The sequence below is a fragment of the Pollicipes pollicipes genome, unplaced genomic scaffold (assembly GCF_011947565.3).
Source record: "Pollicipes pollicipes isolate AB1234 unplaced genomic scaffold, Ppol_2.1 Scaffold_2555;HRSCAF=2994_pilon_pilon_pilon, whole genome shotgun sequence".
Taxonomy (NCBI): Eukaryota; Metazoa; Arthropoda; class Thecostraca; order Pollicipedomorpha; family Pollicipedidae; genus Pollicipes; species Pollicipes pollicipes.
In genome coordinates this window covers 41,665,584-41,678,553 of record NW_023596136.1, presented here as the reverse complement: position 1 = coordinate 41,678,553, position 12,970 = coordinate 41,665,584, and the positions used below count along the sequence as shown (strand labels likewise).

At 55.6% G+C, this 12,970-nt stretch overlaps 1 protein-coding gene across 1 annotated transcript; it reads left to right on the top strand.

The window, feature by feature from the left end:
* The first annotated feature begins 1,238 nt into the window (after nucleotides 1-1,238).
* On the top strand, nucleotides 1,239-12,418 carry LOC119101393 (homeobox protein Nkx-2.1). The gene is made up of 5 exons (XM_037224732.1): nucleotides 1,239-1,792; nucleotides 9,321-9,463; nucleotides 9,882-9,977; nucleotides 12,011-12,152; nucleotides 12,357-12,418. The coding sequence occupies exons 1-5, from the start codon at nucleotides 1,495-1,497 to the stop codon at nucleotides 12,416-12,418; spliced, it is 741 nt and encodes a 246-aa protein (XP_037080627.1). The 5' UTR covers nucleotides 1,239-1,494.
* The last annotated feature ends 552 nt before the right edge of the window (nucleotides 12,419-12,970 follow it).

Sequence of the window (12,970 nt, the reverse complement as noted above, 5' to 3'; positions counted from 1 at the left end):
CGCCACGGTCTTCTGCTGGTGCCGACCGAACCGCTGCTGGCGAGGCGAAACTGCTGCAGCCGCAGGTCAACTGCAGGCCTTAACTATCACTAGGGCGGCTCTGCATCCCCGGCTCTCACCGGAGTCGCTCACAGGCTCCAGATCCCGCCGGAGTCGCTCACAGGCTCCAGTTCTCACCGGAGCCGCCCACAGGCCCTAGCTTCCACCGGAGTCGCCCACAGGCCCCAGCTCTCACCGGAGCCGCTCACAGGCCCCAGCTCATCGGAGCCGCTCACAAGCTCCAGCTCTCACTGGAGCCGCTCACAGGCCCCAGCTCTCACCAGAGCCGCTCACAGGCCCCAGCCGTTGCGGTGCCGTCGGCCGGAGCCGGTCCGGCGGCTGCCTGCGGCTCCGGCCGGGACACCCCGCTGCGCCCCGCAGCACTCGGCACTGGCCCCCGCGGCGCCCCCGGCTGCCCCTGCTCACAGCCGGCACGACGCCGACACCCAACTGAGCGACCGACGCGGGCATGCCGGCCGCTCCAGCCGGCCGCGCCCAAGTATCATTCAGAATAACTAGCGACCCGGCCTGGATGGCCCCTGAGTCTCGTTGACTGGAGCGCTCGGCCGCTGGAGGACCATCCAGCGCGGGCCGCCCTCCAAACTGGAGGGCCCTCCGCGTCGCTGCCGCGTCTCGGCGCCCGTCCCTGCGCAGCCGCCGCCGGGGTCGTGTCCCTGCCCCCTCCCCCCTTGCCCTCCTGCCTCGGGGCTAGGGGTCGGACCAGTGCACAGCATGGCTGGTAGCTCTCTGGTGGTGAGGTGGTGTGACCGTACGAGGGGTGTGTGGTTGGACCTCTCCCTGTGCAGTTCCGGTGATGAATTTCTGATCGTCTGCGTGGACTGTTTTCCGGCGCGAGATGCTCGATTTACGGTTTGTCGGCGGGGCCAAGCCGCCGGCAGTGATCATTAATGGCACGCGTTGTGCTGGTAATCACCATTTGCAGGAACTCGCAAGAAACTCAATGAATAGGACGAGGGTGACTCGCTCCCACAAAGGCCGGCGCAGCGGCAGGCCCCTCCCCCTCGACTGGGCGGAGCCTCTAGCTCAATCAATGCCTGTCCGCCAATCACCGGCCGAGCCGCGGACGGGCGGCGCCTGATTGGCTGCAGCCGCCCGCCAGTCGGGTCTTATCACCAACGGAGAGCCAGTGAACGACCATCCAAATTACCGAAAAATTGTGATAGATTTGGATTGTTCTCTGGAGAGGAGGCAGTGAAGAGCACTTCGAGCTCTCGGTGTGTTTTGCTTGTACCGTGGAGGACCTCAAGCATCGGAAAAAATAGTCACTCGGTGTAGCGTTTCTCGAAGGGCACCCGGAGTGGATTCAAGATTCTCTCAAGAACATTGCGCGTGTGATTCAGAGTGGATACTCTAAATTTCTCCCTGCTCGGTGCCCCCGGCGGGCCTGAGGGGGTCGCCGCTGACCTGCGTTCTGACCCGGGCGACCCCAATGACATGACCTTGAGCCCCAAGCCGACGCCCTTTTCGGTGAGTGACATCCTGTGTCCGTACGAGGAAGCCTACCGCAAGTCCACGCTGGATTCCAGCTTCGTCTCACTGCCGAGCTCGCCCGTGTACCGCGGCCAGCAGAACATGGCCAACCCGTACTCGCACATGCACGTGCCGCAGCTGGCGACGCCGGCCGCAGCCTTTCCGGCCCAGTACTGCAACGCGCCCGAGTTCGGACACTACGGCGACGTGCGCAACAGCTCGGCCGGCTGGTACGGCACGCCCAGCGACCCCCGCTTCGCAAGTGAGTACCCACCCCGCTGTCCTCATGCTGGAGCGCGGGACGCCTGGCGGCCCGGGGCTGGCGTATGAGTGCTGACCCCGTGTCAGGTCAGGGCACGGCTGGAACGCTCGTTGTCAGCTACTCGTGACGTCAGCTCTGGCCCGGCTCTCAGCTGTCACTGGTGTGCGACGCACTGCAATCAATGTGCTCGATACAAACAGTGCAGGGAACCACGCTTGTGACGAGGTATTGCGTGTGCTCCCGAAAATGGGTAGTCAGAGGCAATGTAGTCTACCAAGCAGGGCAATATCATACATTTTCTCACAATAAACAAATAGCTTTACATGTAAGAATTTCATGCTGCACCGAGTACGCCTTGGAAAAATATCTGTGCAGAAGCGCCGCTAGCTTTGGCTGATGCTGGGGGACCAGGGCCAACCGCCCTCCTATCATTTGGGAAGGAGGGGAAGCGTGTATTTCTGACCCCTTGGAATTTCAAGAGGCGCCGTCATGCGGACAGGAGATCTCAGATGACCGGATTAAAACTTCTCATCAGACCAACAGGAATTAGCGGCCCGCATAAGACAATATCTGTCCCACGGAGGACCCGAGATAGCCAACGTCAGGTTCTTTTGGTCAACAGGATGCTCCAGATGTTCCAAAGTAGACCCATCAGATGCATAGACCCCATGCAATGCCTCATGCAAAACGGGAAGTCGCCAACTCAAAAGGAGGCCCCATTTAGAAAGACTAAAGGCCGGAACGGGCCGAGAGGGGGCTTTACTTGGTTATATATATATATATATATATATATATATATATATATAAGCCATCCTTTTGAAAAGGTTCCAGTTGAATATCCCAGTGGGCCAAATACGAGGAAAACCTTGAAAAAAGTGCTAGATAGGAGACCCCAGTTCTGCTTAGTAGACTTCTAGCCCCACTTACTCCTTTAAAGCGACGGAGGCGCCGTCTCTGGACAGTACAACAAACAAATAGCTTGCGCAGTAGCACCAAACAGCACCATATATGTTTTGAGTAGAACTCGCTGGTGATTTGGAAGTTTTACACAATATCAATGCATTAAAAGCTAGCGCACTACCACACACGCTTAGTTGCTGAAGCCAGTAGCGCCCGCAGACAGCTAAATTTCACGGATGCATTACTATGCGTGTTAAAGCGGTATCTTATGCACAAGGCATGCATTCCAACACATTTTATCATACGAGTTGTCTTTTTTACAACAATGCTCTAGGCCAAACCCACCAAGCGAAACAAATCGAGTTTTCGAGCATCTCGCAAAACTAAATGGGTGAAATGCCCTCCATCCAATTACCTTCACCAAAGGGTGGACCAGCCCTCATCTAAGAACAACATGAGCTGTCATTCAACCATGTGTGCAGTATAACACATTATCTATCAAACCACCTTTTCCACCACGGTTGTCTCCACTCAAGTCATTACTAGCCCCTTTAACGACTGTCGAAATAACTCTCCTCCAAAACTGCGCACAATTTGTCATAAGGGGTAGGGGCCGCCTGCGCCCTCTGCGAAAACATATGTCACAGCCAGTCTGCCGCCGCTTTGAAAGCGGCGGAAATGAACGATGTTGGCCCGCCTTCCCACTTCCGCCGCGCTGTGTTGACCGGAGAAAGGAGCGGATGAAGCTCAAGCAGGAAGAAAGGCATGATCAGAAGAGGTTAACAAAGACTCATTACTGTCTCCACCCAGTAATCACGAGCAATTCAATTCTTGATTTAGATGCGAAGCGATTAGATGATAACTAAGGTCAGCTGATAGCTAACGTCAGTTCTTGCTCTCTCTCTCTCTCTCTCTCTCTCTCTCTCTCTCTTCTCTCTCCTCTCATCTCTCCTCTCTCTATCTCTCTCTCTCCTCTCTCTCTCTCTCCTCTCTCTCTCTCCTCTCTCATCTCTCTCCTCTCGCTCATCTCTCTCTCTCTCCTATCCCTCTCTCTTCTCTCTCTCTATTTCTCTTCTCGGAGATCTGCGCCTGCTCTCGGAAGCTCATGACCAGGTTTCTCCTCCGCCAGTTGACCGGGTTCTACCTTCTCATCCTTCCGCCAGTCGACCAGGTCTACCTTAATCCATCCGTCGGCTGACCGTGTTCCGTTCATTCACTCCCGTCAATTGACCGGGTCCACCTTTCATCCCTCCGTCAGTTGACCGGGTCTACCGTTCATCCCTCCGTCAGTTGACCGGGTCCACCTTTCATCCCTCCGTCAGTTGACCGGGTCCACCTTTCATCCCTCCGTCAGTTGACCGGGTCTACCGTTCATCCCTCCGTCAGTTGACCGGGTCCACCTTTCATCCCTCCGTCAGTTGACCGGGTCTACCGTGCATCCCTCCGTGGGTTGATGGGTCCACTGGCCGCGGGCGAGTCAGCTCACCGATCGCTGGTAAAGACCGGATCTGCTGCCCGCGTTTGCCGTTCCTGTTATCGTTAGTTGGCCGGTTTGCCTGTGCTCAGTAGCAGACACGCACCTGGCTCCCAAAATGTCTTCCTGGAAACGGCTCCTGGTTCCGGAACCAAGCAGAACCCAGGAACCAATCAGGAGCTGTGCCAAAAAATCGAGGAAGAACCAGGAGCCAGCCTGACATTAAGCGGAAAGATCCAACAAGAAACAAGATCCAGCCTGCGTTACGTCGAAGGATCCAGCAAAACCAAGACCCATCCTGGAACTCTGCAATATTTGTATCACCTTAAATTCGAACGGAGTATTGAAAGCGGTGACCACAATGTAGTTGTTTAGTCCATCCCAAGACATCAAGGTAGGCAAGCTATCAGTACAAACCTGGTGATGTTTATTCCAGCACAGCCCAGCTGTAAGGAATTTAGTTATCCGTTTAACACTTGTACTGGTCATGGTCCTCAAAGGAATGCAATGGCAGGCTTTGTGTGACATATCAGTTTCTACTTTTGTCAACATTTCAGTAAAATAGGGCCTGAACCAACGTTGGAGGATAATCAACAATGGGGGGAAAGGAGGCAAACCGAGCAAATAAGAAAGACATCCCAGTTATTCCAGGATAATGAGCAGATAGATAGCTTCAGACTTTTTTGTGTAAATTGTAGACTTTGATCTTCAAGTAACATTAAAGCTTTCATAGCAGTTGTGGTACCAGCGCATATTGACTTGCTCGCCAGTGGTGTGACCTCTTATCTAATGGAAGACAAAAATATCTAAATATGCAGTGTGGCTTATGTAAATGTGTGGCTGAGAGCCTGCACTGGGACATGTGTTCATCAAAAAGTGCGAACAAATATCCAAGGCACAATGCTCTCGAAAGAACCAATCAGAGCAAGAAATCCGGCCCATGTTGTGATGAAGAACGAAAGGGAAGAATGACTCAAGGTATTGTTTGGCAGCAATGTCCAGCGGGAACCGGGACACAGGGTCTTGTTAGGCCGAGAGAACCAGTGGGAACCAGCATCCGAGGTCTTTCCTGAAAGAACCAGTGGGAACCACGATCCACGTTTTTCGTCGAAAGAGCCAGTGATAACCAGGATTCAAAATTGTCTTGTCGAAAAGCCCAGCATGGTGCCCCTGTGCTCCATCAGTCGATCGGGTCTGCCGCTCCGCGCTCGTCAGTCCGTTGGCCGACTTTGCCGAGCACTGCCCGTCTGTCCACTGCATCCTCCCTCCATCCAGACGTCAGATAGTCGAGTTTCCCGTCCATCGCGTCAGTTGGTCGCCCGCGTCCGTTGATCGAGTTTGCCGACCCCTGCACCATTTAGCGACGTTCTCCGCGGGCGTCGGCGCGCGTCCCGGCCGCCCCAGCTCCTGCGGCGGCGATGTCTGTTTACGTCGTTAGCCTGAAGTGTTGCCGGCCGGGGGAAACGTTTCGGTAATCGCCGATGGTCGATGAATGCTAAGGAAACGAGACACAGGCGGACGGGGTATAGCGGCCTCTGTTTGCTCTGGCCAAACACCAGATGGCGCGGTAATATTGGGAGATGGTGCGCCTTGCGATGATGGCGAATGGCTTTCTTTTGTTCTCCGATAGCTTAGCAAAGACGGAAGCTGCAAGGCGCATCGAGCCACCGCGCATCGCAAGGCGGGATTGTGGTGGAGAGATCCTGTGTCAAGTCTGACTGGGCGCAAACCCAAGCCGAGAAGTGGGTATTTGTGACGACCTCCAAATCAAACACGCGTTCGTTGACTTGACTACCTTGTGTGACTTCTGTGGCCCTGGCACTCTGACGCACACAGACGCGGATTCTGATTAGGCCATCAGCATTATGCCAACTGTCGTCGATGCGCAGCACGTCACATGATAAATTATGGCACAGATACATGGAATCGTAAATCTACTCATAGACGGGTTTACACGACATAACCGCATGGTGCATTTACCGTCGGGTAGTTTATGTAGACTCTTTTTGAAACAAAGGTGTCCGTTTGTGCCTAAATGCGTGCGAATCGCGGCTGATACTTCATACCTTCCGCGGTCTACTTGCCACTTGCTTATTTCACGACACATTGACTATGCGAAGGCAATACTTGAACTCGTAGCAGAAGCAAGCGGAAAAAATACCTGAAGGTGGTCAACAACAAAACAAACTATCTATATGCAACGCAATCTATCTGCTCTATAGTGAAAACGATAATCATCGCTTCCTCAACGTCTTAACATCAGCTCACCTCAGTCAGCTCTAACCAAAGCATTCGCGTTGACACATGACTCCGTCCCGGCCGCATCGAGAGCATCACCTCCTCACGCGGCGGCGCGGTACGGTAGCCGAACCATTCAGCGGGACGGCCGGCACGGCGGCGGTGGCGGCGGCGGCTGCGGCGGCGCGGCGGCGGCGGCGGCGGCGGCGGCGGCGGCGGCGGCTGCGGCGGCGGCGGGGCGGCGGCGGCGGCGGCGGCGGCGGCGGCGGCGCGGCACGGTAGCCGAACCATTCAGCGGGACGGCCGGCGGCGGCGACTTGCGGCGGCGGCGGCGGCGGCGGCGGCGGCGGCGGCGGCGGCGGCGGGACGGACCGGACGGGACGGACCGGATCGGGACGGACCGGACCGGCACGGACCGGACCAGGACGGACCGGATCGGGACGGACGGACCGGGACGTGGCGGACCGGAACGGACCGGAACGGACCGGATCGGGACGGACCGGATCGGGACGGACCGGATCGGGAGGACGGACCGGATCGGGACGGACCGGACCGGAACGGATCGGGACGGACCGGATCGGGACGGACCGGATCGGGACGGACCGGATCGGGACGGACCGGATCGGGACGGACCGGACCGGGACGGATCGGGACGGACCGGACCGGGACGGATCGGGACGGACCGGATCGGGACGGATCGGACCGGGACGGACCGGTCCGGGACGACGCCGGCGCTCACGCTCGCCGCTGGCGCCCGGCAGGCTCGGCTTTCAGCCGCCATCAGCCGCGTCACGACCCGGGGCTCGTTAGCGGACGGCGGCCGGCGCCGGAGACGCGCCGCCGAGATGGCATGTTGGCGGTGCACATTCCTCGGTCTGCAGGGTCGGGGTGACATCCCTCCCTGCCAGAGCTCGTAACTTCGCCTGCAGGATCAGGGGCTGACACCACTCCCTGCTGGAGCGCTTTCCACCGACTGCAGGGTCAGGGGCTGGTATCCCTCCCTGACGGAGGCATCCCACCGACTGCAGGGTCAGGGGCTGGTGCCCTCTCTGACGGAGGTCATCCCACCGCCTGCAGGGCCAGGGGCTGGCGTCCCTCTCTGACGGAGGTCATCCCACCGACTGCAGGGTCAGGGGCTGGCGTCCCTCTCTGACGGAGGTCACCCAACCGCCTGCAGGCTCGGAGGCTGAGGCCTCACCCCGTCAAGCGACCGCCGTAGATATGTGCATAGTTGCGTTACTGGTGACCCTACACGTCTTCTGGTGGTGGAGGAGGGATCTGCTCACATTTTAGCGAATGTGTTAAGTTTGTAAACAAAAAGAAATAAGAAGCATGTCTAATACAAATCAAGGACAGACCGTAATAACATACGGAAGGGCTCCAAATTCACCTCTGTTGCACTGGTCCATATAATTGGCATGCTCATTTGCTCCTTATCCCCCAACAGCCGTCAGTGTTTTCCAAAAACCGCCCCAATTCCTCTACACAAAAGATGATAGAAAGTTATTTCATATGCAAAGTGGAAATTGCACATTTCACTTGGGTAAAAACACTCAGATTGTTACCTTTGCTAATTACATGCGTATCTAAACTTTTCACCGTAATGGATTACAGCAAACAATTAATAATAGATCCATCTGGGCGTTCCTGGTTTTACAGGCGGCATGTGATCCATTTAAAAACTGGCCAATTCTCGGAGGTACATCCGGATCCGGAGGTGGCTGGGCTATCACCATGCATGGCGGAGGAAGGCTGGCTGTGTTTGTCCCGATGGGAGGAACCCACTACAAGCAACACATGGATGTTAGAAAGACAAAAACAAAGCAGAGAGCACATGTGCGGGCTTATTTTGTTTCTTCAGAGCTGAATAATGACGGCTGCATAGTTCAGATATCAGTAGAATGTCTAAGGCGTTGAAACGTGACTTTGCGTGACGAAAACCATACTGTCACGTTTCCACCAGGCCCACTTACCGCTGCATTTGTACGGTTTTGTGATCTCTGCATGGAAGCATGTCTTACAAGGACGCATTTTCTATAAGCCTCAGTAAACAATGACCTGTATCATATTTAACCTCTTAAAATTCGTCACAATGCACCTGAAGTGGGCCGCCATCCTTGTGCTGATGACCATAACCGTTCCACTGCATGCGCCGCTCCACTGCACGCCACTCCGCTGAACAGCAGGCCGGCCAAAGTCCGCCGAGTTAAGCGCGCGCACGACCGTTCCAAGAGGTGCTTCGTGAGAGTGCTCTGTTTATCGGCTCCGCTCCCCGTCTGTCGACGCCGCCGTCGTCCCCGGTGACGTCATAATCTGGGCTCGGCTGCCATAGCCAGTCATAAATCCTGTAAAGCTTTTAATTCAGCTAAATCACTTGTCTAAACAGAGGCCCTCTCAAACAAAACACAGCGCCGTGGATAAACAGAGTGACGCTGCATATGAGGCGTGTTTTCCATCCGGGGAGCCGTCGCGGCTCAGGCGGGCCAGGCCCGGCTACCAGCCAAAGCAAACTCGAATCGGTGGTGGGCATCACGCAAGAAGTTACAGATATACGGCAGGACGTACACGGATTTGGGTACAGCAAGTGCTTTGGGACATCCAAGCCACGTGCACTTATGGCGGAGTCGACCACTAGGTGGTGTAACTCCGTACGTCTAAACGCATTGGCGTTCTGGCTGTCCTACGTTGCACGAACTTGGCAACGACGTCCTATGTGATATATGTCCTATGTAATGTGAAAGCCATGCAGGTAGACAGCATCAGCGGTGTTTATGCAAATGGTCCCTCAAATTCGCCGCCCTGAAGCGCATTGCATCCCTTCCGGATGCCTGGCGCGTTGGCTGCGTGAGCCTGCCTCACAGCAGACAGCTGAGGCCCGCCTGACATCCGGCTGACCTCGTGCTCTCCGTGTTTCAGTCTCCCGCCTAATGACGGGGTCCACCGGCATGAACGTCAACATGTCCAACATGGCGCCGTTCGGCGCGTGCTCTGACACCAAGCCGATGCAGTTTCCGCTCAGCCAGCGACGCAAGCGACGCGTGCTGTTCACGCAGGCACAGGTAAGGCCGCCGTCTCGCTCTAGGGCCCGCTGACGAACGCTGTTTACGCCGCGTGACCGGGATGGTCGGAGAATTCGTGCGTCGGGGAAATTAATCAGCAGCGGCGAGGCTTTTCAAAATGGTATGCACATCGATATTTTGTGTTGGTTTCATCCCTACAGTGCACTTTGATGGGATGTTAAGTTACGCAAGATATTGTGAGTACTCTAGCCTCTCTGAATATATGTTGAAAGTCTCGCCCGTTTTAAGCACGCCACAGTTTTTTTATAGAAGCATGAAATATTGTGGTAGAGAGGTGCACTTAAAAATGTTGGTAAAGAAAGTCATCGCTACAAATGAATCGCATCTTAAAAGCGTTCAGGGGATGGGACCAAGCCCTGACCACGCCCTGATCGCGTCTGACCCCCTGCTCCTGCAGGTGTACGAGTTGGAGCGACGCTTCAAGCAGCAGAAGTACCTCTCCGCGCCGGAGCGGGAACATCTGGCCAGCCTGATTCATCTAACTCCTACCCAGGTCAGTACAACCACAGGGCTTCAAGTCACAGGTATCACATCAGATGTCGAGATTAGGGGATTAGGCGCACCAAAAGCGTGTTGCAACTTTGTTTCCTTGAAGGGGATGTTTCACATTTGAAGCTTCTAAAGTGAGCGTTAGATATGATGAAACCAGCTCACTTACAACTATTGGTATATCTTTAAGTGGAAAAGACTGTTCTAGACAGCACGATTCCCTGTTTCGTAACTGCGCTCCTCAATGCGTCATGGTTTGATTACGTCATCGTACCATACACAACATGGATTGGGGGCTAGTAGACGGCCGTTACATATGGCTATCGTGCTGACAAACGCCAGATATGAACGCCTCGACAATCTTCTTTTTTGGCCTTGATCACCGCACTGCTTATGAAATTATAGAATTTGAATGACGTTGTTATGACGTCATGAATGCCAAGGTGGCTTTGAAAAAGTCTCCCCGATATATCTTCCCCATTTTTGTGGGCGTTTAGCTCAGAAACTAAAGGGGCTTAGGTCTTAAGGAAGGCACGATTGTGGACAGCACCGGAAGGTGTTCAAGATGGCTATTTCAGCTCAAAACCCTACATGAATGTGGAACACTCCCTGACAGTGGGGAAAATGTATCGCTAAATTTTCAATATCAGTCTGTACAGAATGATAAAAACTTTCATTCCTGGAGCTTTTTTGTTTAGCCACTCCTCCTTGACGCTATGGCTTAAATTGCTGTCATGTCTCGCAGCGAACGTATGGCGCACTTCACTCACAGACCTCATGCCTAATCCAGGGCCTGTCCGCATTGTTACAACGTAGGGGCGTGCAACTAACGAAAAAATGCATGCGATATGAATTGGGAAAAGGATTTGCAAATTCTTAGGCGTTCAACTAAAAAATCACCTCCGGCGAGCTTTATCAATTGGACAACATCTGCGCATAGCAACAATGGTTTTTGGAACAAAATATTTCAAAGACTATACCACGCTTTCCCAATTAATTTTTAACTCTCCTTTTTTCTAACAGGCTTTTGTTCTCGCCGCAATAATTCTGCAGACATTTGACCTCATTCGGGACAGATGCAAAGCGATCACCACCTAGTAGTGGTAGCAGCAAAAAAACTAGTACCCTGATTACGACGGAGATTTAACCCATGTCGTTACTGCCGAAGACAGTGCGCGGATCAGAGCGGCAGCATCTTGGGTAATTGGGCATGTTCGAATTTAAAAAAGTGTTTTGAAAGTCTAAGCTTTATGCTATTTCGAAGAAAATAGAATCGAAGATATCTTTGTTGGGCCCAAGTTACTTACGAGCACAGCTAAATAGCTCACTCAATTTGAACTTTGATGCATTCTAACACGACTTTGTAAAATGTAGTTTTCAACTGTAAGACAAAGGCTAATATGGAGCGCGGTGTGAAACAGAAAAAAAGCAATGTGTCGCAATAAGCTGGTAAATTCCAACGATAAAAGCCTGCGAGAAACCACGGTTTATAGTTTTGAGCCGCTAACATTTCGGACGCTTGTGAGGAATTCTTAGAAGAGAGCAAGGCCAAATAATTTCTCAGGCATTGTCCTTTCAGACATGACTGAACGCAGGGACGCGGCTCATTCATACATAGCATAGCATGCTCCAGTGCCTGTCTTATGAATTCTGGCAACGACGACAGATAGCCGGACATTGCGAGCCGTTTGTTCTTCGGAATGTCCTGAGTCGTTCCCACAGAGCACGCATTAAACCGAGCCAGGCGGCGCACAAAGCCCACCAGCCGCTGGGGCACCTCTATAGGCGACTCCCCAGCGCAGGGGCGGGCGGCATTTTCCTTCCCCCGCCGTAAATACATCTCTATATAATATCGTTTTTGGTAGACAACTGTCGGACACAGAGGGCTTACGCCCGCCTCACTGCGCGCTAATGGCGCTAATCCGCCGAAAACCCCCTCCGCGCGCGCGCTGTTTGCCTGGAAAGCGTAATCGCCCGTCTAATCTCCGCCGGACGACAAAGCGCGGCCAGCCGCTGACAGCCTCCCGCCCGTTCTAGGTGAAAATCTGGTTCCAGAACCACCGCTACAAGTTCAAGCGCCAGGCCAAGGAGAAGGCGATGAGCGAGCAGGCGGGCTCGCCGCGCCGCGTGGCCGTGCCGGTGCTGGTGAAGGACGGCAAGCCGTGCAGCAGCGGCTCCGGCGAGGCGACCACCACCAGCAGCGCGCCGGCCGCCAGCCTGGCCGGCGAGCCGTGCGGCGCGCCGCCCTCCCCGGGCGCCGCCGCCGGCATGGCCAGCCTGGTGCAGCAGCACTACGCCATGGGCTCGCCGCCGGCCGCCATGGTGACGGGCATGGAGCCGTACCGGCAGAGCATGACGCCCACCATGGCCATGGCGCAGCCAGCCGGCGAGGGCGGCGCGCAGATGTGCGCCTCCTACCTGCCGCTGCCCGGCCGCAGCTGGTAACCGGCGGTCGGTGAAGATAGGTGACTGTCACCGGGGCCAGCGGCCGCGGCGGCCGCCGCCGGAACCCGCCCCGCCGCTGTGCGGTGGCCGCAGCAGCGCCGGGGCCGCCGGATTCCTGGCGCGCGCTGTGTAACCCCGACCGTAGATGTGCGGACGCCAGTGTGCGGCGACGGCGTCCCTGCTCGCGGCGCGGCCGTGCTCCCCGCTCTCGTCTGCCCCCCCCCCCCCCCCCCAGTCCGCGAGCAGACCTCCGCCCCCAGTCCGCGAGCAGACCTCCGCTCCCAGCCAGCGGGCAGACCTCCCCCAGTCCGCGGACAGACCTCCGCCCCAGTCCGCGGGCAGACTTCCGCCCCCAGTCCGCGAGCAGACCGCCCGCGTCAGGCGACCACGCCAAGACAATCGCGGCGCATTTACATAGGCCGCGCCACAGTCTTAGGTGTTCCGGCGCCAGAATCAGCCGACTAAAAGGCGTCGGCGACGCACAAAGCGCGCGCTAAATTGACTCTGAATGGCGGCTGAGCGGCGCGGCTCACGGGGTGCTGAGAGCCACCG